Here is a 26,520-nt window from a genome sequence, read left to right as displayed (position 1 = left end):
TGACCTCCTGGAACGACCCAGAAGCCGGCCGCCACCTCTTCACCCTGGATGGGTCAGAGGTCACCGGTGACTGGCATCCAATAACAGAGCTCCCCTTCATGGCTGATAAGTGGTGCTTCACTGCAGTGATTCTATTCAACTACCTCTACCTCATTGGGGGCTACAGGCAATGGGCCAAGAGGGTCTGGGAGTTTAAAATGGCCTCCTTTAGGTACAACCCCTTCATAGCATACAATGGCCACATCAAGCTTGTGGCTCTACAAATGTCTACCTTTTGCCTACACACAAGTACATTTTTTATACAAAAAGCATTACAAGAATATTGTCTTGATTTTGTCCAAAGCAACAGCAAAATCAGGTAAATTGATAAAACACACTTTAACCTCAATGTTAACTTGTTTGGACATCGCATTGTGGTTTTTAGCTGTATGCATGATGTATTTTGGATGTTTTCAGTCTATTTTCAACACTTTCAGACAATGCGATTAATCGTGATAACAAAAAAATGTGTGCACTAAAATTACAAATAGTGAACTCGAGTTGAACTAACTCTGTCCAACCATAGGTATGTGTGTGTGTGTGTGCTCCGCTGCAGGTTTGTTGTCTCCTTTCTGCCTCTGACTGACTTTCAGTTCACCCTGTTCCTGTCCCATGACCTCCCTCTGGCCACAAGCCTGGGCACCTGTCTCTATGTCCTGGGGAACATCCAGAGGACTGGAGAAAAGCTGCTACTACAGTATGACTCCAGGCAAGGTCAAACAGTCTTGTCTCAGGTAGTGAGTGGAGTTGGTCAATTGCAAGCTGCAGTCTAATGAATAACAGCATTGAACCACCTAACACACACACATTTGTTCTCTCTCTCTTTCCCAGAATTGTGGTCTGAGCTGCTCCCTACCCTGACCAAAACCGCTGTTAACCTTCCCAGTCTCTACTTCCTGGGCACCACCGACCGGCTGTTTGTGATTGGAGGAAATAACTCAGAGAATGTGGTGGCATCATTCTGTGTGGTGTCTGGGCAGTGGGGGCAGGTGAGACAATCACCTGAGTGTTATCTTGAATGAGATTAAGTTGTTTAATATGCCATAGGCCTATCTATCTAATCCTCCCGTATCTGGTCCTAGGTGAAAGGGGCTGAGAAGGTGGCGTTAGCTGGTGTGAGAGGACCAAGTAATTGGGTGTCACTCTAAAGCGGAAAGGTGGAATAAACGAGTCAAGAGTAGGTTTTCTTGATTGAACACAGTTCTCTATTGAGGGCATTTGGGCAACACAAACACTCCAACATAATCAATGAAAATCTCCCAAGGACAAAACATACATCTTCTCCAGATTTAACAGGAACACAATACGACTATCTTTAAACTACAACAAAAGTCACGGGATTGTCACCGTCTTAATGGTTCTTCATGGATAGCTCCTGTCTCGGTGGCCATCTTCCAGAGATAGTTTTCACCCCTTCTCTGCTGGTTCTATACTCTCTCTTATAGGGGAAGGAGAATATGTCATTAGTACCATCAGCTGTGCTTAATTGCCTCTGGCTACCTTGTCTCCCATGCCTTGTTGGGCTACTATCCGTGAGCCCAGCCTGCCCTCTGGTGGTCTTCCACACTGGACAGGGGACAGTGTTGGGTGACCAGGTATACATGCCAGGTATAGAAAACAGCACTGCTGTAATGCTGGATCGTCACTCCCTCTCTCTCTCACTGTCCTCCCTCCTCTACCCATCTGCACCCGCTATGAAGCACCCGCTATGAAGCCCTACTTCAACACTCCTTCTGACACAAACGTTCATCAATCAATCTGATTTGCCTTGGTTTGCTCTGTTTGGGGTTCAGGCCCAGATATTTATTGAGCGTATCTGGAAAAAGGCAACGTGGGTCTTTGCTATATGAGGACTGTATCCGTTCTGTGTCAGCAACAATAAGCCTTGGTGACGGCGCGTTGTGTAATATCATGCGTGTATAAAAAATACTTTTCTCCCGTTTCTACATTGCAAATTACGTTCGGAAATCTGTTCAGAGGTGCTAAGTACTCTCAGCTGGCAGACAATCGACAATACTACCGATCTGTACGTGCCTTAAATCTCTACCCAGAGGAGGATGGGTTCCCAATCTCGTTTCCGTCCTTTTAAAGAATTCCTATGGAGTTTGCCTTTCCCGCCGTTGCCTTTGTTTACTCTTTTTGGGGGGTTTACTTACTAATAAGCACTTTGTGACAAATATATTTGTGAAATAGAGGTTAAAGAGCAATTAAACATATTTGAAACATAAAGCCATTGATCTTAACTAATCCCAGGACTCTTGGGTGTCTGACTAAAGCTTAAAGCCTGTCAGACCATGAGAGAAACAGTGAGTGAGATATCCACACGTGTAGTGACATTAAAAGGGAACGTGGTGGGTTATTACATGACATAGCCACTATAGACACACTGCTTACCGAGAGACAGCGAGATGAAACTTGCCTCAAAACATGCCTTATAACTATTCATTATTAATGAACCATTTGTCACTGGTTGCCCTGAATAACACTTAATATATATGTAAATAGATTGATGAATCAACATCATGTATTTATAGGTGTACTCTGTAGGGGTTTGAACACTATGTGGTCAGCAGACACGTGAGGTTACAGTCTAGCTCTAGATAGTGTCCATTTACAGATAGAAAAGTCTGAGAGGGGGGGGGCATAGGGGAAGTACAGAGAGAGAGAGAGGGGAGGGAGAAAGCATAGGGGATAGCATTGCTCTCAGTACCTGAGGAAAGCCACTTCAAGGGCATAGGAATCACACACAGAACACAGAGGTTCAGCCCCAGTCCAGAGGAATTCCACTGAGAGAAACCACAGTCAAGGCCTTCTTCTGTTTCACTTCAGCAAGCTTGAATTGAATCCCTAAGCAAAAAGGTATGGAATTACTGAATGTTTGGTTTTTAGATTGCTATAATGTGTAATTTCTTAGGCTACTGTAGCTGTCCATGACACACTAATGTATGTTATACTGTAGCCTAGTATAGTTAGATACCATATGGATTTGTTGTTGGTGCTGGCTATTGTGCATTTCAGATGTTTGACAAACAAAGCAAGCCAAAAGTTAGTAATTGTGTAGGCTCCTTGCGGCACAAAGCCTATTTATTGGAATATGTTTTTATGAATTCACCTTGCAAAATGTTTCATTATGTGGTTTGTGGTGTAGTAGACCTCGCATGCTCTTCCTAGTCTGCAGTGTTTATATTTTTAAACCAGTCCTACATCTGAGCGCATGCCAGTAGCCTAGGCTATATCTGGCATTTCAACTTTGCCCCACTTAGCTGCTGGCCCGTCATATGACATGGAAAAAGAAATTCAAGCCCACGTTTCAGTCAACCGGGCCACAACATAAACAGACTTATGACCTCCACATACAGTTAGAAAATATTTAACAAATCCCTGAAATTACAAGAGGGCCGGATTACCGAACGCGCACGCAGGGCATGTGCCACGGGGCCCCTGAGAAGGCATATGAACACCTCATAAGCAATGGCAAAATGTGTAGAATTCCAGGAAATTAGCTTTAAAACTGCAACAACAACAAAAAAGGAGGTAGCAAATGTGGCAATGCAGCCTTGTTTCTCTCACCAGAAATTGATTAAGGGTTGACTTTGATTCCCACATCCATCCATTAGCCTAAAGTTGGTTTGGTTTGATAATTGTGCAAGAGCAAACATTTTCAAATAAATTCACGTGTGTAAACAATTGAAGTTCAACGTCTCTGTCTATCTCTCTCTCTTAACAGGGTCTTCAACGTCACCGGGATGGCGGAGGCACATCAGGCGGTTGGCTTCCAGTTCACCGTCACCCCAGATGGCATCGACCTCCACCTGAGCCGCGAGGTACTCAAACACATCTACCTGTCAGGAGTGACATCATGGATAAAGCGCGCCATAAGATTTAAGGTTTGTTTTCGAATGATTAAGTAGCCCTACAGTCATTACCAAACCTGAACCTGATAGCTAGTTTGGTTTTTGTTGCAGTCCAGCACTAAAACAACTGATTCAAGTTATTATTATGGCCTTGATTGAATCAGGTGTGTGTAGCCTAGTGCTTGGCTGGGACATAGGCTAGCACATCCAGGAATAGCCTTGTTGGTCTGTTTGTAGGCTAACTATCTAAATTAACATTAAATTATTTTATTTCAGAATGGGATATTGACAGGGGTCTACCCTGCCAGCCCATCCAGTTGGCTGATTGCTGTGATAGCCATCATGAGCACCATGTATGCCAGGATAGACCCATCACTGGGAATGATAGATACCATCAAGAGGACCCTGCCTGTCAGGTCAGTGAGCAAATAATTGAATGATGAAGAGGCATTGGGGAAGAGCGATGCATATTTTTTCAGATTAAGTATGTAACTGTTGGTATCCGTTGATAGAATGTCCTGTTAAAGGACAATAAACATCATTTAGATGTGAGGTTCTCTCCTCTCTCCAGTGACTACATGACAGTGCAGACCCAGACAGTGCTGAGTGCCATCCTGTTTGCCACGGGCCTGTGGCTCTCTCTCATCCTCATGCTGAGGTACATTCTCAAGGCCCTTCTCTCCTACCACGCCTGGATCTTTGAGTCCCACGGCAAAATGAGCTTCTGCACCAAACTCTGGCTGGTACGTCTGTCAAATGTCTCTATTTCAATAGAAACATGACCAAAAGAGCAGCTCACTTATAGTTCAGAATCAAGACAATATATTTTCTGAGCTCTTATTGTCATTTATGAGTATTTGATTATTCTGACAATTAACCCAGTCATTGTGTTGTGTTGTTTCTCTTCAGAGTCTGGTCAAGATGTTCTCTGGGCGCAGACCTCTCCTCTACAGCTTCCAGGCCTCCCTACCCAGACTACCTGTGCCTAGCGTGGACGACACCATAACCAGGGTGAGAGAGAGGTGGTTATGTGTCTCATATGCTTAGATTAAAAACAATATGAAACTGATCAAATTTTTTCAGGAAAGTGATGGACCAGGACCAGTGTAGAACCATATATGTACACTACATATCAGTATTATATCATATAATCGCTTTGTGACCTTGCAGTACCTGGAGTCAGTGCGCCCCCTGCTGGATGATGAGCAGTACAACCAGATGGAGGTGGTGGCCAATGACTTCAAGAGAGATGAGGCACCCAAACTCCAGAAATACCTCATCCTCAAATCCTGGTGGGCTACTAACTACGTACGTATTCTGAAGTGTGATGTCAGGTTACATGAAACGATAATGTGGTAACTTTATTTATTAAGTTGTTTTGGTGAGTGCTCAAAGTGCTCTTTAGAACAAATGATTGTAATAGATTATGTTTTAACAGGTGAGTGATTGGTGGGAGGAGTACATCTACCTGAGAGGCAGGAGTCCCATCATGGTCAACAGTAACTTTTACGCCATGGTAAGACATGTCTATATGGGTACTCATACAGGGAACATGGCATTGCTTGAGATGTATCCAGTAACCTTTACCTAATGATGTATTTGATGATCTGCTTTAGGATCTGCTGTACGTGATTCCCACACACAGACAGGCAGCTCGGGCAGGGAATGTGGTTCACGCTATGCTGCAGTACCGACGCAAACTAGAGAGAGGAGAACATGCACCGGTAACGAGTACCCCTCTCTCTGTCTCTCTCACCCCCTCGCTCTCCCTCTTTGTACCCTTGAGAGTATTCAGGTCCCTCCCCCATTTCCCCTTTGGCCCTCAGCCCTCTCTCTACCACTTAAATAACTCAGGTCATCTCCCTCCTTATCTGTTAACCTAAATCCTCCTCCCACTGCCTTCGACTTGTTTCTGGTCATTTCCATTTCAAATGCCCCATGAGCACTAACATATGAAGTCCATAGGAACACATCAAATTTGGTGTCAAATGAAAGCTAAGAGTCTATTTTTTTTAAAATTAAGGCATATATACATTTTCCCTGCTAAAAATGAGGAAAAAGCAAAGGCTTAGATCTTTGGTCAAACTCATGGAAAAGAGGTCCTAGAAAACATCTAGCAGAAAAAATATTTAAGGTATTAGAAATACATAAAAACACAATTTATTTATTTTATTTTACCTTTATTTAACTAGGCAAGTCAGTTAAGAACAAATTCTTATTTTCAATGACGGCCTAGGAACAGTGGGTTAACTGCCTGTTCAGGGACAGATTTGTACCTTGTCAGCTCGGGGATTTGAACTTGCAACCTTCCAGTTACTAGTCCACTGCTCTAACCACTAGGCTACCCTGCCGCCCCAACACTTATATTTTGTTTTGCAGAAATGATTTGCCTTCTGTGAGTTTAACTCTTAGAACTACCCATCCCGGATCCGGGAGAATTGTCATCAACTACACTAATTAGCATAGCGCAACGGTCAAAAAATATTACTAGAAAATATTCATATTCATGAATCACAAGTGAAATATAGTGAAACACAGCTTAGCCTTTTGTTAATCACCCTGTCATCTCAGATTTTGAAATTATGCTTTACAGCCAAAGCAAGACAAGCGTTTGTGTAAATTTATCGATAGCCTAGCATAGCATTATGTCCAGCTAGCAGCAGGAAGCTTGGTCACGAAAATCAGAAAAGCAATCAAATTAACAGTTTACCTTTGATGATCTTCCGATGTTTCCACTGACGAGACTCCCAGTTAGACAGCAAATGTTCCTTTTGTTCCATAAAGATTATTTTTATACCCAAAATTCCTCCATTTGTTTGTCACTTTATGTTGAGACCGGAAATAGCGGTCACTACAACACCGGGGAAAAAAAACTAATTATATCCATAATATCGACAGAAACATGCCAAACGTTTTTTATCATCAGTCCAAGGTGTTTTTCAAATATCTATTTGATAATATATCAACCGGGACAATAGGCTTTTCAGTAGGACCGAGAGGAAAAATGACTACCTCTGTCTTTTATGCAAGAATCACTCTGAGAGCCCTCAGCTGGCCACTTACGCAATGTGGTCCTTTACGCTCATTCTTCAACATAAAGGCCTGAAACTACGTCACAATGCTGTAGACACTTTAGGGAATACGTAGAAAAAGGAATCTGGTTGATATCTCTTTCAGTGGCCAATAGGGGTGCATAGGAAGACAACGGTTTCAAAACATGAGTCACTTCCTGATTGGATTTTTCTTAGGCTTTCGCCTGCAATATCAGTTCTGTTATACTCACAGACAATATTGCGACAGTTTTGGAAACTTTAGAATGTTTTCTATCCTAAGCTGTCAATTATATGCATATTCTAGCATCTGGTCCTGAGAAAAAGGCGGTTTACTTTGGGAACGTTATTTTTCAAAAAATGAAAATAGCGCCCCCTAGTTTCAAAAGGTTAATTCATATATATTGTATTTCTGTGACCAAATACCCACATATCTTTGAGATAAAAAATTAAATATATAATTGAAGTTCACAGAGGTAAAAAGTAAAGGTAGACCTACCAAATAGTTAGTGTTTTTACTGATAACAATTTGGTTGATGATATATTAAGTGATTAAAACATGTCAGAAATGGACCCATTATGTTATGTTACCACCGGCTGTTATTCCACTTCACTAACCAAAATATATGTTTTTCAAAATCAAGTGGTCATATCATAGCTGTCACCCGATTCTTTCTGCAAAGATCTTTGAATCATAATTCGGAGTAGATATTTAAGAGATTTTGTCAGCATATTTTGGTGGGATTCCATTCACAGTTAGTTTTCAGTTTTCCCCTCCCCACTCAGACCACTCCCAGACAGTCCTAGTGAAATTCCTGCTTGAGAAATTGCTCTTTGCTAAGAAGCTATTTCTGTGCATTTTTGACCAAGCATAGTAGTAAGATTTATACATTTTTTTATTTAACTAGTGAAGTCAGTTAAGAACAAATTCTTGTTTACAATGACAGCCTACCGGGGAACAGTGGGTTAACTGCCTTGTTCAGGGGCAGAACAACAGATTTTTACATTGTCAGCTCGGGGATTCGATCCAGCAACCTTTCAGTTACTGGCCCAATGTTCTAACCACTAGACTACCCCCCACCTATTGGTTAGATTAAGGTACTTAATTGTAACCCAGAAATTATTTGTTGTGGTGATAAAAATGGCTGCTTTGGACTTTTAAATGTAGTCCTTGTGCATAGAGTTGTATGGTTTGTTTACCTTTGCAGTCAATGGTTTTTATTTGGCATACTCTCTCTCTAGTTGAGGGCTCTGGGGGTGGTGCCCATGTGTTCCTATCAGATGGAGAGGATGTTCAACACCACACGTATCCCTGGCATAGAGACAGGTGAGCACACTGCTGCCTTCTGGGGGCATAACACTATCAAACTATCGCTGGGTAGTTTCATGAATCAATATGAACATGAGTTTGTGTCAGACACATCTTCTGACCATCTTAAACAAAAACTTTCAAGAGAAGTGTGCATTCCCCAACCCCTTATAATGTTCTATGTCCTCACCCCCTCTCCTACTCCTTGGTCCAGACTTTGTTCAGCACCTGAGTGACCGGAAGCACCTGGTGGTGTACCATAAGGGACGCTTCTTTAAGGTGTGGCTGTACTACGGGGGGCGTCACCTCTGGCCCTCTGAGCTGGAGACTCAGTTCCAGAGGATCCTCGACGACACCACGGAGCCACAGCCTGGGGAACTCAAACTGGCTGCCCTCACAGCCGGCAACAGGTATACACACATATAGGCACGAAAGCGCAACCTCCCCTCCTTCCTCACACACACACATCAGAAATAAAATGTCCACCTCTTATTCTCTCCCAGAGTTCCTTGGGCGCGGTCTCGTCTGAAGTACTTCAGCCAGGGTGTTAACAAAGCCTCTCTGGAGGCCATCGAGACGTCAGCCTTCTTCCTCACCCTTGACGACGAGGCACACGGTTACGACCCTGACAAGCTGAGATCATTGGACCTGTACGCCAAGTCCCTGCTGCACGGGAAGTGTTATGACAGGTGAGACAAACGGGAAGTGTTATGACAGGTGAGACAAACGGGAAGTGTTATGACAGGTGAGACAAACGGGAAGTGTTATGACAGGTGAGACAAACGGGAAGTGTTATGACAGGTGAGACGAACGGGAAGTGTTATGACAGGTGAGACGAACGGGAAGTGTTATGACAGGTGAGACGAACGGGAAGTGTTATGACAGGTGAGACGAACGGGAAGTGTTATGACAGGTGAGACGAACGGGAAGTGTTATGACAGGTGAGACGAACGGGAAGTGTTATGACAGGTGAGACGAACGGGAAGTGCTATGACAGGTGAGACGAACGGGAAGTGTTATGACAGGTGAGACGAACGGGAAGTGCTATGACAGGTGAGACGAACGGGAAGTGTTATGACAGGTGAGACAAACGGGAAGTGTTATGACAGGTGAGACGGGACAGAAAAGAAAAAAAGATGCGTTGTAAAGTAGGCCTGTTTCAGTGAGGATAGTTTAGCGCTATATTGCTTTTCTGTGCACTGCCTTTATGATGTGTTTCAGTGTTTAACCTGATATGCCTTCTCTCTCTCTCAGGTGGTTTGACAAATCCTTCACCCTGATCGCTTATAAGAATGGTAAACTAGGGGTCAATGCAGAACACTCGTGGGCAGACGCTCCCATTGTAGGACACATGTGGGAGGTAATGTTATTGATGCTCACGGCAACAACAAAAAAGTGGGAAAAAAGGAGAAAAATTTACAATTTGTACCTCATTTCCTGCAGTTCTACCCATTTTGCATGTGGTGGAGAGACATTTCTGCAGTTTTAAAGCTAATTTCCACAAATTCTACACAATTTGCCATGACTTATTGTAACAGTATAACTTTAGACCGTCCCCTCGCCCATACCCGGGCGCAAACCAGGGACCCTCTGCACACATCAACAACAGTCCCCCACGAAGCATCGTTACCCATCGCTCCACAAAAGCCGCAGCCCCATATAATAATATAATATGACATCTGAGTGAGAATGACTAACATAATCTATGTGGGCCCCCAGGAGGTCAGGGCCCCTGGGCACGTTGTAACGGTTTTGACTTGAGGTTATTATTTATAGGGGTGCCAGGTAGGTTGTGTCTACCAGAGAAAACATTGGTTTCTCCTTTTAGTTTGGGTGGGAATGAGTCCCATCTGGTCCGTCAAGTCTACACCAATACAAAGGACTCATGTAAAAGTCAGGATGGAAATAAACTTTTCATAAACCCTTAAAACATTGGAAAGAACTTCAAAAACAACTATATTCTTTTGCGTGGGTTGTATTAGCAACAACAATGATTACACACATATAATAATATAACATAATGAGTTCTGGTTCCTCCAGAAATGTCCTGTACCTCGGGCCTAAAAGAGTCCAGCCCGGTAAAGGAGTTCAGTGAACTCAAGTGACTTTTGTCACGCAATGTTTGTCCGTTCATTCAGTGTAGCGTAAACCCAGTATTAAACATACAATCAATATAACAATTATTTTACCACAGAACTTTAAAGCATATCAACTCTTACTAAGTCCTCAACTACAACTAACTACATAAATCACAGTATACATCACATCAAAACAAATGAAATACCGTATACAAAAAGGTTGTAGTCGGTCAGTCAGACAATCCAATCCGCCAATAGATCTCCAGCGGAGAAAGGCCACGAAGAACCGAGAGGTGTAGTCCACGGACGCAAAGAGTGGATCCGTTCCTGGGTAAACTCTATTAGGCTACAAAACACACGTTTAACGGCAACAAAACAAACGGAATAGAGAAGCTTCGGGAACTGAGGGTTGAACACATCCTCATTCACGTCTCCATCACAACCCCACTTTTGCGAAGCTGATGCTGGCTATTTAATTGGGAATTAAAGGGAAAGCGCCCTATTGGAAGGAGCTGCACTGAGACGGTTCAGAATAATTCAGGGCCGTCACAACGTGCCCGGTCGGTATTCGGCCATGATTACTACAAGCTGGCTAGAATAACTACAAATCAAAAAAATGTGCATGGCTGCACCTTTTGTTTTCTGCTATTCTTACTCTGAACAGTTAGTTGAGACCCTGACTGAGTTCCTTTTTTGGGGGTCGGGGGCCCCCTAGCGACCGCTTATGTCTGGAGCCGGCCCTGTTGATGGTGTATTAATGATGTATTACAAACATGTTATTCTAAAACACAATATATGACATGGTGTGATTCATTGGGAAGTGTGTTGTGTGAATCTAATGGTTGCTGTGCTGCTGTCTCTGTGTAGTACGTCCTAGCAACAGACTGCTTCCATCTGGGTTACACAGAGGAGGGACACTGCAAAGGAGACATCAACAAGGGCCTGCCTCCCACCGCCAAACTACAATGGGACATTCCATTGGAGGTATGGCTTCTAATGTGTTAAGGATCAAAAGTTGTAGCTTTAGTAAAGAGGAAAAGCTAGTTTAGTGTGTTCAGTAGACCAGTCAGTAGTTTCTACAGGCTGTCTTGTGTCTTGTCTGAGCCTTTCTGTTCTCTGGTCTCTCCTCATCCCTCAGTGCCAGGAGGTCATTGAGGATTCCTACATGGTTGCCAAGGAGATAGCTGATGACGTGGACTTCCATGGCTGTCTGTTTGATGAGTTTGGGAAAGGCCTGATCAAGAAGAGTAGGACCAGTCCTGATGCCTTCATACAGCTAGCACTGCAGCTGGCTCAATTCAGGGTGTGTGTGTGTGTGTGTGTGAGTCATGAATAGACAACAGACAAACAATATCATGTCTCTAATAAACTGAATGTATTTGTTGTCTATGTATTGTAGGATAAGGGGGAGTTCTGTCTGACGTATGAGGCCTCGATGACCCGGATGTTCCGGGAGGGTAGGACAGAGACGGTTCGCTCCTGCACCATAGAGTCCACAGCCTTCGTCAGAGCCATGCAAGACAAGAACACTAAGGTGAGGACACACACCTTAAACACACACCTCTCTTACTGTGTACCTTTGTTAATCATTTCAGAGGCAATATAGAATGCACTAATGACAGCACAGTAACAGTCCCCTTCCACATACATGCTATGCATGCTAGATATAGATCATCAGATGTTTGACTATATCTGTGGTTAAACACAGTGTGGGTGCAGCACTGCAGGTGAGTAGCCTTGTCTGTGGGAGTTACTGATAGACAGTGACATGATGTAACTCTGCCAGTGAGGCTCAGGTCATTCTGACTGAGAACTAGGTGACCAGGACCCAAAGGTCTGTTTCTTGTACCTATCTAGCCAGAGGTGGGTGTCCTCTAGAGCAAGCATGACCAACCCTCCTTCTGGAGAGCTACTGGCTATGCACGTTTTGCTTTTGTTCCAGCCCTGCACTAACATACCTGATTTAGCTATTCAAAGTGCTGATAAACAGTTGATTAGTACAATCATGTGTGTCTGAGTAGGGCTGGAGCAAAACCCTGCAAACCCAGTAGCTATGCAGGTGGAGGACTGGCCACCACTGCACTATCTGTTGTGTTTTTTAGGTTTTGATTGAATATCATCTGTTGTTGTCTCTGTGAGCAGAGTGCCCAGAGGTTGGACCTCTTCCGGAAGGCTGCAGACAAACACCAGAATATGTATCGTCTGGCCATGACAGGCTCTGGCATCGACAGACACCTCTTCTGTCTTTACATCATGTCCAAGTACCTCAACATCGACTCACCATTCCTCAAACAGGTCAGCTCGCTTCTGAGTGTTTGTGTAGTCAACACCATTATATGTCTTAAATTATACTTTGGCAGCCAAGTGATATGATATCAGAGATTTACACTTACCCATCTTCTCAATTGACCCCCCCCCCCCCCTTCCCCTGTGTGTAGGTGTTGTCAGAGCCCTGGAGGTTGTCCACTAGTCAGACTCCTCAACAGCAGCTCAACATGGTCGACATCAACAAGTTCCCAAGATACGTGGGTGCAGGAGGGGGGTTTGGCCCTGTGAGTCTACTGCACGCACACAACACACACACACACATTAAGAAATTAGCTGGGACCAGATACTCAAGTCCTACTGCCATTGTGTCCTCTGTTACTTCTTCTATGTCTGCTTCTTACTTCTATGAAGTAGTCAGTGTTAGGGGTGATTGGTACCGTCTCTCCTGCGCCCCCAGGTGGCTGATGACGGCTATGGCGTCTCTTACATCATTGTAGGAGAGAACCTCATCACATTCCACATCTCCAGCAAGTTCTCCAGCCCTGAGACGGTGAGACCATTGTGTCACACTACATGATGAACCATAGAGTATATAGCACTTACATACTACCTTAATGACAATCTAGCTGGATCTTTATCAGGTCAAACAACTGTCTCTTTCTCTGTAGGACTCGTACCGCTTTGGACAGAACATTCGACAGGCCATGCTGGACATTCGTGCGCTATTCGACCAAAACGACAAGAAAGAGATGTGATGAGTAGACAGACTGAAAGGTCTTTATAGACTTCATACCACATTTTCATGCTCTGTGACATTACATTATTTCCAAAACGGCTAGTCTCTTCTGGGTAACGCCTTTAGAATGGGTCAAGTTATAGATCTTTTGGATATTTACTCAGTTAGCAGGAGGGAATTGTTTTGTAGAAATAAATATTTAATAAAGCATTATGACTTTATTTCGCACTATCCCTTCTATAAAATGGCAATGAATTTTTAACATAGTATTGAACCAATTTTGGCAAGAGCAATGAAGCACAAAATGCCTCGGTAGCCTTAAAGAACATTGATTCATATGATATAGTAATGTAGGTTAAGGATAGGCAAGGCATCTGTTTAGTTCAAAGGCAGTTGTATTTGCATCTGATTGTAATATGTGTACACTTGTAAATAGCACTGTTTTGAGTATTTAAGTGTTGTAATATATAAGGTAGTATATCTGAATCTGTTATCTGAATCGTATGTACAGTTGAAGTCGAAAGTTTACTTACACTTCTGTTGGAGTCATTAAAACTCGTTTTTCAACCACTCCACAAATTTCTTGTTAACAAACTACAGTTTTGGCAAGTAATTTTTCCAACAATTGTTTACAGATTATTTCACTTATAACTCACGATCACAATTCCAGTGGGTCAGAAGTTTACATACACTATGTTGAATGTGCCTTTAAACAGCTTGGACAATTCCAGAAAATTATGTCATGGCTTTAGAAGCTTCTGATAGCTAATTGACATCATTTGAGTCAATTGGAGGTCTACTTGTGGATGTATTTCAAGGCCTACCTTCAAACTCAGTGCCTCTTTGCTTGACATCATGGGAAAATCAAATGAAATCAGCCAAGACAAGCAATTTCCAAATGCCTGAAGGTACCGCGTTCATCTGTACAAACAATAGTACGCAAGTATAAACACCATGGGACCACGCAGCCATCATACCCGCTCAGGAAGGAGACGCATTCTGTCTCCTAGAGATGAACATTTGTTTGTGCGAAAAGTGAAAATCAATCCCAAAACAACAGCAAAGGACCATGTGAAGATTCTGGAGGAAACAGGTACAAAAGTATCTATATCCACAGTAAAACTAGTCCTATATCGACATAACCTGAAAGGCCGCTCAGCAAGGAAGAAGCTACTGCTCCAAAACCGCCATAAAAAGAGCCAGACTATGGTTTGCAACTGCACACGGAGACAAAGATCGTATTTTTTGGAGAAATGTCCTCTGGTCTGATGAAACAAAAATAGAACAGTTTGGCCATAATGACCATCGTTATGCTTGGAGGGAAAAGGGGGAGGCTTGCAAGCCGAAGAACACCATCTCAACCGTGAAGCACGGGGGTGGCAGCATCATGTTGTGGGGGTGCTTTGCTGCAGGAGGGACTGGTGCACTTCACAAAATAGATGGCAACATGAGGGAGGAAAATTATGTGTATATATTGATGCAACATCTCAAGACATCAGTCAGGAAGTTAAAGCTTGGTCACAAATGGGTCTTACAAATGGACAATGACCATTTTACCAAGTTGTGGACAACAAAGTCCTTAAGCCACCCAACTTATTGTGGGAAGCTTGTGGAAGGCTACCTGAAACTTTTGACCCAAGTTAAACCATTTAAAGGCAATGCTACCAAATACTAATTGAGTCTAAACTTCTGACCCACTGGGAATGTGATGAAAGAAATAAAAGCTGAAATAATAGTTCTCTATTATTCTGACATTTCACATTCTTAAAATAAAGTGATCCTAACTGACCTAAGACAGGGAATTTTTATTAGGATTAAATGTCAGGAATTGTGAAAAACTGAGTTTAAATGTATTTGGCTAAGGTGTATGTAAACTTAAGAATTCAACTGTATCAGGTCAAACAACTATGTGTTTAGAATGTATTATAATAAAGGATATGTTGATTGTTTGTTTTACCTCTTCTTTGGACTTGAACACATAAAAATGTATACTCTCATACCTGAACTGTGTGGCCAACTACACCACATACATTTCCAGTTGCCATGTATAGCAGAGGAAGTACATTCTGGTGTGCAAAATGCTTAGTTACTACATGGCATAATGACAACATCCTGCTTTATGAAACAATAGGAGAGAACAAACGCAGTCCTTCAGTGTAACAGAGGATCCAGTGTTATTTCAGTTTGTAAGCAGAGTGCCATACAACCCTTTATGGTACCAGACATGAGAAAAGGCCTTACATCAGATGACTGGAGTACTAAGGGCTAGATTCAATCAGATTGACATCTGCATAGCGGTTGTTTTGGCGATGTTGGAACTGCATAGAGCTGTCAAATCCACAAGTGTCTCATTGTGTTACCTTATTGTGGACACTGCCATTGGATACACTGAAACCACACCCGACTATAATGCAACGTCCCATGCAGCCACGTTAGAAGTTCAAACACTTGAATTAGACTGATACGCTATAAATTCCCCATTCAAATTAACATGAAAACATGCTTTAGCCTAACATCAATGGTTTGACATCTGATTAATTATTTCTTAACACCGATAACCTACACTTTCTAGAGCCGTTTTGAACGGGAGTGGTTTGTGACATACAGAAGCAGCAACTCACCGATAGAATATCTCATACCGCAGTTACAACTCTAAAACATCTGCTATGCGGATGTCGGCCAATGCTGGTTAATGCTCCATCTGATTTGAATCTAAGACTACACTTATCCCAACCAGGATGATTAGACACAGATTGTACATTTATTGGGATAGTGTGGCAAATCTAGTGTTGGCAAATCTAGTGTTGGCAAATCTGAGCAAAGTACTTTACCGGTATACAAATTGTATGGAACCTCTAGGTACTGGAAGATTCTATAGAAAATCAGCTAGTGTAAGCTCTGCTGCAGATGGATGCACTGGTACTATTTTCATGGAGCAAAGTGTCAACCAAGACTTGAACACTCACCATTTCATCTGCCTCTTACAATACCTGCTTCCTTAAAAAGGTAGGTGTGTGCAATACAACAGAGTTGAGACACCATGCTCAGACTTCTTCCGAATCCTACTCAGTATGATCACATCTCCATAGGCAAGTATACCAAACTATACCAGGACGTTCTGTTTATTGCCTGTAAGATGACAGAATGGATTTAATGTCCTTGTAACTGATTCTATCACTGATTAAAAGTACAAAACAGCAATATGAACAGAGGGAGTCCAATTTGATAATGCATTCCTTTAGATCCATCAATTTGATAGTGCTCTTGTAAAACTGGCATGAAAATAAAAATCTATTTGATTTATTTGTTTTTTGGGGGGGATACAAAAAGTGAAAGTAAAAAAGCAACCCTTATGTTCACTCTTTCCAGGCATCTGTTACAGCTTTAAACTACAACTAAGTTTTTAAACTGTACACAAAGTGAACGGACAAACAAAAACGCTATATCACTACCCATTGCTTTAAAAAAAAAAAAACTCTTACACATACTTGTCGAGAACAAGCACCCTTTAAAAAGTGCCCTGGAGGCAACGGACACCCGAGTCTCCTAAAGATTCTAAATGAATCAACAGAATCGGATAATCATAATCTATTCTTAAACCCAGAAGCTGCCTGCCTCTTCAGTCAAACATAACAGATTACAACAGACAAAAGGCAAATGGATTTTTACTTGTTTTCTTTTTAGGGATTTTTTTGTTTTTGTTGATAGTGCGTCCATTGTGTGATGACCTGCCCCTAAGGCTTCTCTCGGTCTGAGGCAGGTGTACATACACCTCAACCCAGTTAATTGTATATATATATATATATATATACGTGTATACATTTGACACACTCTAGGATGGTTTTCTATGAGTCTAAAAAAAACTCGGCCGAGCTCTGTGGTTCCGGTCTGCATTGCAGGGGAGAGGAAAGGTATTATGAGGTTGCACCGGGTGTAGGGTTGACATTCTGTGTGGAGAGCTGAGGAGCGACCTCGATGATTCGTGGTTTGTCGATGATGCGGGCGGTGCGGTTACCCTTCTCCACAATGCCGATGATCCAGGCCTGGTGGCCCTCGCCGTATTTAGGAGATTTGATCTCAGCACAGAAACGAGCTGCCTGCTCCCTGGGAAGACAGATCAACAGACCCCCTATAGATAGAGACAGAGATGGCTGATGAGTATGTGTGTGAAAGAGGTGAGAGAACCTAGACAGACAACAGGCCGACAAAAACACATGCACGGCCAGAGACACAAACATTCACACATACCTGATGTCTCAGGGCAGGTGCCGTGCATGAGTCCGAACATGTTCCCGCAGGCCTTGGACACAGCGGCCATCTTGGCGAGCACAGGGAGGTTGTGAATGACAAATGAGACCTCGCTACGCTGTTGCCGTGCCAATGTCTGGGCGTGTCCCAGAATCCCAAAGCCAGTGATGTCAGTGGCGGCGTGAGCGTTGAAGGTGTGCATCAGACCTGCAGCTGGAGAGATAAAAACAACAAATACATCAATATTCACATTACATTCATCCAAACAATAGTAGAAGTTAGACAGGGGAGAACAACTTGAGGACAGGTACTTGTTATGTTGAGTCAGGCGGTGTGTGTACCTGTCCTGTTGAGCCGGGCCATGTTCATCATAGCTTCCTGATAGGCCAGCTCTACATCCTCCTGAGTCACCACCAGCTTGATCTTATTCCACTTGTCAGGCTGAGGGACAGACATATACACACGATTTTAGACCACTTTTGAGGCACGGCAATGACTGATAAAGCGCTGATTGGGTCCAGCTGTCCCTCCCATTGATATTTTTTGAGGGATACAGACGTCTCGTTCATTACATTGACATTATAGTGTTTAAGTTACAATACAGTAAATCAAAGGAGAGGTTTGTGTGTTGAGACTTACAATGTCCAGCCACTGGTGTACCGCCACAGCCACCTGAGTCCCAAGAGGTTTGGTGAGAATCAACACATCTCCTGGCACTGCGTTGTCTGGCCTGGAAGACAGAAGACATCACATCATCACCATAGCTATCATTACTATCACAACACAGAACACAGCTCAAATGATCAAAGCAATTAGAGTTTAGAGGCTCAGAGAGAGATCAGAATAATAGTGAAATCCCCAAAAGAGTGAAAGACAGGAGGGCAGCTGTCTGTGAGGAGAGGGTTCTTACATGATGAACTCATTGGGTTGACAGACCGTGGTGGCCACCCCACCCAGGACCACCCAGGGGTTAAGAACCGTCTGTCCCCCCGTAACAGACGTGCCTGCTTCCTCCGACGCATCTTTGAACCCCTGGATGATCAGAGGCATCACCTTGTCCCGCTCCTGACAGGGACTCAAAGACAGGGGAGGGACTATTTAGTGGCTGGGTGCTACACATTGATATTATGTGTGTGTATGTGTATGTGTGTGGCCATGCACCTTTTCTGACAGTTTGTTACTGATCCCCAGCAGCATCAACATGTTGTCACATTCCGTCACTCCCATTGCGTACAGGTCACTTAGAACATTGGCACACGCAATTCGCCCCTATAGACACAGACAGGAATAAAGAAGGCATTATTGACATGATTTACTGTAGATATGAATGAAGATAACACATACTCTGCTCAAGGTGAAAGAAACGACTCCAGTCCAAAGTAAATACTCAATCTATACGATACTCACAAGACCTAAAGCATGTAAGGTATGCCTGAAAACATTAACACAAAGAGGGGTAGAGAATGAGAACCTACCATCATATAGGGGTCGTCCACTATGGGGTAGATGTAGTCTGTCGTCTGGACTAGAGAAAGGCCCCCATGCCTGAGGGGGATGACACATGTGTCCATACCAATGCCTGCAAAGAACAGTTATTATAAAAACTGTAAAAGTTATCTGAAGAATGGATGTGAATAAAGTGTGTGTGTGTTCATACCAAGTCTGGGCATGACGGCTCCAAGGAACTGTTCATCCTCCTGATAGTGGTTCTCCTGCAGGGCTTCTAGAAGCTTCTGTAGCACATCCTGGGGTACCTATGGAATAACAAGCAGATTACCTCAGAACTACAAGTCAAGCTTAATCATCATCCTAATGTGTTGCATTTGTAGTGCTTTTCTCAAACTCACCAAACTTTACATTGTATAGTTATAAAAATAAAGTAAATGTCTGCTCATTGCTCCCAAACATGACTTACTGTTGACGCTAGAGACACAGCAAGGAAACTTTTGAAAGCAGCAAAGACTAAGTGGCCAATAACATTCTATTCACTGCCATTATACCAGTAGCCGGTCTTCGATGTACCCTAATAACTGTTCACAGCGCCAGGGGTGTAGAGAAACCCACCTTGCAGCCCGTTCCTTTGAGCTCAGTGAAGCGTGTGAGTCTGAAGCTCTTGTCTAGCTCGTAGCTCTCTGGGTTAAACGACTCTCTGACAGACATGGCTGGAGACACTTTGGGACCTCAGTCAATAACCTGAGGACAGAAGATAGGGAGAAGGGGAGAGAGGGATGAGAAACATGGCTGGAGTAACCCTGACTACATCTCTTCTCTGTTCAACCAATTAGCATCCAGGATCAGGATACAGCAAAAAAGGAGAGAAGGACCGAGGGATGAGTAAAGGAAAGAGGTTGTGAAACTTGAAATATTCTGTTTTGGTGTAACTACTACTAAACTGAAAAGGTAAAGGCATAGTGGATGCTTATGCAGACATTTGATGAGAACAATTTACCCTCGGGTATCAATAGTTTTGAAGAATCATTTTGTACCTCAAAGTGCTATTAATGAAGATTAGGTTATCTCTCAAAAATTTCCAAAGTAAGTAAACTTACAAAAAACAAATCTAACTAAAAATACCTGTGCATGTATGTACAGAGCCTTGCAAAAATATTCACCCCCCTTGGCGTTTTTTCCTATTTTGTTGCATTACAACCTGTCATTTTAATGGATTTTTATTTGGATTTCATGTAATGGACATACACAAAATAGTCCAAATTGGTGAAGTGAAATGAAACAAATAACTTGTTTCAAAAAAACATTTTAAAAAGAAAAGTGGTGCGTGCATATGCATTCACCCCCTTTGCTATGAAGCCCCTAAATAAGACCTGGTGCAACCAATTACCTTCAGAAGTCACATCGTTAGTTAAACAAAGTCCACCTGTGTGCAATCTAAGTCTCACATGATCTCAGTATATATACACCTGTTCTGAAAGGCCCCAGAGTCTGCAACACCAAGCAAGCACCACTATGAAGATCAAGGAGCTCTCCAAACAGGTCAGGGACAGAGTTGTGGAGAAGTACAGATCAGGGTTAAGCTATAAAAAAAATATAAGCACCATTAATTCCATTGTTCAAAAATTGAAAGAAAATGGCACCACAACAAACCTGCCAAGAGAGGGCCACCCACCAAAACTCACAGACCAGGTAAGGAGGGCATTAATCAGAGAGGCAACAAAGAGACCAAAGATAACCCTGACGGAGCTGCAAAGCTCCACAACGGAGATTGGAGTATCTGCCCATACAGATACTCCACAGAGCTGGGCTTTACGGAAGAGTGGGCAGAAAAAAATAAGCAAACATGTTTGGTGTTCACCAAAAGGCATGTGGGAGACTCCCCAAACATATGGAAGAAGGTCCTCTGGTCAGATGAGACTAAAATGCAGCTTTTTGGCCATCAAGGAAAACACTATGTCTGGCACAAACCCAACACCTCTCATCACCCCGAGAACAACATCCCCACAGTGAAGCATGGTGGTGGCAGCATCATTTTTTTCATCGGCAGGGACTGGGAATCTGGCCAGAATGATGGATGGCACTAAATACAAGGAAATTCTTGAAGGAAACCTGTTTGTCTTCCAGAGATTTTAGACTGGGACGGAGGTTCACCTTCCAGAAGGACAATGACCCTAAGCATACTGCTAAAGCAACACTTGAGTGGTTTAAAGGGAAACATTTAAATGTCTTGGAATGGCCTAGTCAAAGCCCAGACTTCAATCCAATTGAGAATCTGTGGTGTGACTTAAAGATTGCTGTACACCAGCAGAACCAATCCAACTTGAAGAATGGGCAAAAATCCCAGTGGCTAGATGTGCCAAGCTTATAGAGACATACCCCAAGAGACTTGCAGATGTAGTTTGCTGCTAAAGGTGGCTCTACAAAGTATTGACTTTGGAGGTGTGAATAGTTATGCATGCTCAAGTTTTCCGTTTCTTTTTTTTGTCTTATTCCTTGTTTGTTTAACAAAAAATATTTTGCATCTTCAAAGTGTTAGACATGTTGTGTAAATCAAATGATTCAAACCCCCCAAAAATCCATTTTAATTCCAGGTTGTATGGCAACAAAATAGGAAAAATACCATGGGGGATGAATACTTTCGCAAGCCACTATCTTTAAAGCTGAATCAGTTGATCAATGGCTTGAACTTGTTGCAAAATCCAATAAATCATAAATTAATCACTCAAAAAAAGGGAAAAGTTAATTTCTTAGATCAAATTAAATTGTATTTGTCAAATGCGCCAAATAGAAGTTGTAGACATTACAGTGAAATGCTTACTTACAAGCTCTTTACCAACGATGCAGATGAACAAGAAATAAAACAAGAATGAAGCCATATACAAGGATTCCCAATACCATATCAATGTGCAGGGATACATGGTAATTAAGGTAGATATGTACATGTAGACAGGGGTAAAGTGAATAGGCATCGGATAGATTGAAATTAGCAGCAGCGTATGTGTGTACATATGTGATAATGTGTGCGTTAGATTTTTTTATATGCGGGATAAGTCCATCCACACAGATTGTTCCAAAGATCAGATCATCTAAGAAAGGAGAGCTAGTATTTGATTCTTCTAGTGAGCACATGTGTGGTTTTCTGAGATAATTAATTAACATCCCATCATGCTTTGGGCCATGTGTAAAAATGCCCAGTTGCCCAGGCTACCACAGCAAGAAGAGGTCTCAGTCACTTTGAAAGAGAGGTCTCAAAGTAGCATAGGGGGTTTAAAGGTTGTGTGTCTCAGTCACCAGATCTAAACACAATTGAACACTTATGGGAGATTCTAGAGCGGTACCAGAGACAGCGTTTTACGCCACCATCAACAAGACACCAAATTATGGAATTTTTCTAGGAAGAAAGGTGTCGGATCCCTCCAAAAGATTTTCAGACACTTGTAGAATCTATGCCAAGGCGCATTGAAGCTGTTCTAGTGGCTCGAGGTGGCCCAACACCCTATTAAGACACTGTTGGTGTTTTCCTTATTTTGGCAGTTACCTGTAGTTTTGGCCAAATTCACAAGTCTTCCATGTATACCCTTTAACATAAACACCTGTTTACAGTGACAAGTACAGCCGAGAAAACACAGACTAAACGTGGTTTCACATTGAGCTATGTCTTCCTCTACTTCTGCAGAGTATAAAAACGGTGCTTTTGTTGACCACTCACTGACATAACAACCAGAGACCAGTTTCCATTTATTTATTCACATACATATCTGTTTCACTTTGAGGTGACATATTAAAAGCAATGATTTATATATAAACCTTGATTTGCTGATTCTATGTATTGGCCAATAAGAGGCTTTGAAGCCACAAAGTTAGCCATAATGGCACTCACCAGAAGAAGCAGTCCCCCCATAGGAATGAATGGAATTCTACAGTATTTCAACTAAATGTTTCTGGGACAAAATTACATGTATTTAAGTATTTTGTTGTTGTAGTGCAGACAGTAACATTGAAACTTTCAAAAAAGGTAGCTGTAAATGACAAATGTTTTTGTATATATTTGTTTATTTTATGTTTGGCACACATTAAACTATGCATGAAGGTGTCTAATAGAATAAACAATCTAGACATTAATAAATGCATTTCTATAGCTTTCAAAATATATACATCTATTTTTTTTTACTTTGGGGGAGTGCCAAGATGGTCGATTCAAAACAGCGCCTCCTGTCAGTCATCTAGAATATACCATTGATGAGAAGCGGGGACGTTGGACATAGAATCAGACCTAACTAGTCGATCTGGTCTCGGGCAATTTGATGGCTAAATAAAACAAAAATAGAATACATTAAATATTAAACACAATCCCAGGCGTCACTGTGTGATCCTGTATTTTATCATGGCTCCGGATAAATAGTTGCGCTTGGGGTCCTTGTCAGAGTTTGGCTTCTGAAACAGTGCGAGGAGGATGTGAAGTTGGGCTGGTGTGCGCCGGCTCAAATTAAATCATGCACCAGACATATTCAGCCAAATCAATTTCGGCAGTCAAAAGTTGCCAATATTAATCAATTAGCTAACTACAGACATTAAAATAATCTTATCAATAATTGTGTGAGTTTTTCCTGTCTTGCAGCTGCATGCTTGTAGCCAGCCAGGGAGCTAACATTGGCTAAGTAATAGCCTGTTTGCTAATCAATGAGTTTAGCTAGCTGATGTGCTAACTATTAATCAAGTGGGACATCGTTTGTGTGACTAATCGAGCTTCATACAATAGTTAAAATGCGGATAAAACAAAACTGTATTATTAATCATTTAAATTAGCGAAAACAGAACGAAAAATAGCAGTTTATGTTTCGAAGTAACCGGGAAAGCAGTGCATAAAAATGTCGGCGGTGGAAAAAATTAACCCCTTCCTGTACAGCGCCATGCGAGACGTGCTACAACAGACTTTGTAACAATAAAATAACGCCATACATGCAATTTGCGCACAGTTTGTAATCATATGCTGCATTACATATATGTAAAATACCCCCCCTTTGCATTTATAGGGCTGAACCAGAGTTATATTCGTATAACATTTCCCCTTTAATTGCTCTCACCAGTTTATCCTTACCGGTTTTGCTTTAGCGGCGGGTCTCCAGAAACAAGAGAAGGGACAGTACCAGAATGCATTTGGAGTAAATCGGGTGTCCTTGAAGATAGCCTGACGAAAAATCTATTAACTTTTATTTTTTGTTTTACAACAGAATATATTTCAATTTATCGCGTTGGGAAATGCATAAAATAAATAGATATACATGCATCAGATAATATCACAAGGTGAGGACCGTCATCACAACGGGGGAAATCATGAGGTAAAAGCACGAGATCACAAAGGGTCCTTCGCAAGGAGACTGGCGCCTTTAACTCCCCTTTAAAGAACCGCAGAGTCTGGCAATAAAAAGTCAACAATGGATTGTACCTTTAATTTAGTCTTCCCTCCAATATGATAGAGATCAGTATGCAATCACAAATGTTCTAATCAAGTTTATAGCGTTTACAATAGAAACAGTGCATGTATAATGTTATATGATTGTACATTAACTCTGAATTCCAGGTTATATGTACAGTATCTGTTTTTATAAAATGTGTGGTTTTAACCATGTGGAAAGAGACTGATCATTTTCCTTTTAAATTAATGCCTGAATTAAAGGTTTGCATTAGCCGACTTGCTAAATGTAATTCTAATCAGCTCATACAATTATACACCTTATATGTCAGGACTAAGACACTGATAAAATGAGGGGTACCATAGCATTGATGCATCTGATAATAACTGGATAGACCTGATATGACAGACTGGTCTCATAGACTAGACGTAACATAGTAAACGTAAATCCGGGACGTTCAAATTGGTATATGTTACGTTTGGTGTGGTTACATAAGGAAGCTACTCATTACTTAATGAGGTACAAACAAAAGGACAGTGGTTGGCAGGGTTGGATGGATAGGCATATAATGTGAACATCTAGCCAACCCAAAGGTTGTGTTCGAATCTCATCACAGAAAACTTTAGCATTTGAGCTAATTAGCAACTTTGCAACTACTTACCATGTTAGCTAACCCTAACCCTTTAACTGAACTCCTAAGCCTAGCTAACATTAGCCAGCTAGCTAACCTTAGTGTTAGCCCCCTCTAGCTAACGTTAGCCATAACAAATTGGAATTCGTAACATATTGTACGTTTAGCAAATTTGTAACTTCCTACATTTGCAAATTCGTAACATGTTGTTCGAATTGCAAATGTGTTACATATCGTACAAATGTAATTCATAACATTTTGTAATGAAACAGGCAGGGAGCAGGTCTCGAACCCTCAACCTTCTGGCCCAAAATCCAGTGCGCCATCGACTGTGCCCCAAAAGCATGCTCGAGTGGCAGAGTCGATATCCGCGCTTATAAACCCAGGGTCGTTACACAACTCCCTCCTTTCAAAGTGCGCGTCCTCGTGCTAGCTTATGTCGTGGAGGATCGTTACAAAATATAACACTTACAAGAACTTGTGAATTCAATATAGGCTTTTAATACAAACATATCAGAAGCCTAGATGGTCCGCGGAACACACACTTTTCCAGAGCACTGGCTCTGTTTTTATACACATACAACATATGAGTCCATCCCACATGCAAATGAAGTTACTTACCTCAGTCCATCTGCCACCATTATATCCCAATCTGTGCATCCTGCTTGTTCACGCCCAATAATGCCCATATCTGCTTTCAGTCAAGTTATAATGGTGACAGGACTTCTTCATGTCCCAAAAATAATACATGCCCATCTTATCCTATGGGCCCCTTAAGTTTAGCTTGGTTCGTTCTTTGGTTTGTCTGTCCTTATTAGGACTAGTAGACTATGTTTCTCTTCATGTCCTAAAAATATTTGCCCTATGTCTATAGCCCATACGTTGGTCATTTGGCTGACCCATGTTAGAGTTGGGTAAATTTGAATCTGGTATCAGGATAAATATAACAATGAGTCACCGATTTTATACTATGTATTTTTTATTAGCTAAGTAATAAATGGCAAATGCAACTTTCGTATATACGGGCTCACTGTAATGCCACGCAGGGCAGAACAGAGAACTGACAGGATGTATGTAAACAGTATTCTTTATACTGTGATAGACTTAGTTCCAACCCATCTGTTGTCCTATCACAGTAGAGGCTGGGCGTGGTTTAAACTTGCTCAGCCTATTGCAGGCGCTCAGGCGGGTCCCCGCCTCTTGGCGCTTCTGTTGATAGATGTAACTGTTGCTGTGAAGAACATCCATGCGCTCATGCTCGATACCGTTATCTCGCACCTGGCTCCTGTTATCTAACAAAAGGCCGCTTGTTCTGCAACCCCACGCTCTGAATGTGCCCCCCCCCCAACTCATTGAACAGTTCGTCTTCATGCTTCTCTGTATTTTTCCATCATGAGAAAGGCCCATGGCCCTGACACTTTTAACAATGTTTCAAGTCAGC

The 26,520-nt window shown here is 42.2% G+C and overlaps 2 protein-coding genes across 4 annotated transcripts; one reads left to right on the top strand and one right to left on the bottom strand.

Moving 5' to 3' along the window:
- Positions 1 to 2,728: 2,728 nt before the first annotated feature.
- LOC109867453 (carnitine O-palmitoyltransferase 1, liver isoform) lies at positions 2,729 to 15,283 on the top strand. The gene is made up of 19 exons (XM_020456624.2): positions 2,729 to 2,898; positions 3,767 to 3,926; positions 4,170 to 4,309; positions 4,465 to 4,636; positions 4,803 to 4,904; positions 5,064 to 5,201; positions 5,332 to 5,409; positions 5,510 to 5,617; positions 8,186 to 8,270; positions 8,467 to 8,662; positions 8,756 to 8,941; positions 9,507 to 9,612; positions 11,198 to 11,314; positions 11,469 to 11,633; positions 11,730 to 11,864; positions 12,473 to 12,625; positions 12,769 to 12,882; positions 13,056 to 13,148; positions 13,267 to 15,283. Exons 2-19 carry the CDS (start codon positions 3,786 to 3,788, stop codon positions 13,351 to 13,353), a joined length of 2,316 nt encoding a protein of 771 aa, XP_020312213.1. The 5' UTR covers positions 2,729 to 2,898; positions 3,767 to 3,785; the 3' UTR covers positions 13,354 to 15,283.
- On the bottom strand, positions 13,712 to 26,236 carry LOC109867452 (selenide, water dikinase 1). Of its 3 annotated transcripts, none has more exons than XM_020456623.2 (10): positions 25,701 to 26,236; positions 19,647 to 19,775; positions 19,240 to 19,336; positions 19,058 to 19,161; positions 18,744 to 18,851; positions 18,493 to 18,647; positions 18,222 to 18,312; positions 17,924 to 18,023; positions 17,583 to 17,795; positions 13,712 to 17,463 (listed from the first exon to the last, which is right to left on the bottom strand). In XM_020456623.2, exons 2-10 carry the CDS (start codon positions 19,740 to 19,742, stop codon positions 17,249 to 17,251), a joined length of 1,179 nt encoding a protein of 392 aa, XP_020312212.1. In that variant the 5' UTR covers positions 19,743 to 19,775; positions 25,701 to 26,236; the 3' UTR covers positions 13,712 to 17,248. The 3 variants fall into 3 exon arrangements, with proteins under 3 accessions (XP_020312212.1, XP_020312210.1, XP_020312211.1); XM_020456621.2 differs by lacking the exon at positions 25,701 to 26,236 and adding an exon at positions 24,133 to 24,405; XM_020456622.2 differs by lacking the exon at positions 25,701 to 26,236 and adding an exon at positions 24,119 to 24,164.
- Between the last annotated feature and the right edge of the window lie 284 nt (positions 26,237 to 26,520).

This window comes from Oncorhynchus kisutch, linkage group LG22, assembly GCF_002021735.2.
Source record: "Oncorhynchus kisutch isolate 150728-3 linkage group LG22, Okis_V2, whole genome shotgun sequence".
Lineage (NCBI taxonomy): Eukaryota > Metazoa > Chordata > Actinopteri > Salmoniformes > Salmonidae > Oncorhynchus > Oncorhynchus kisutch.
Note: the sequence above shows the minus strand (reverse complement) of the source record. Positions and strands in the feature narration are given on the sequence as shown.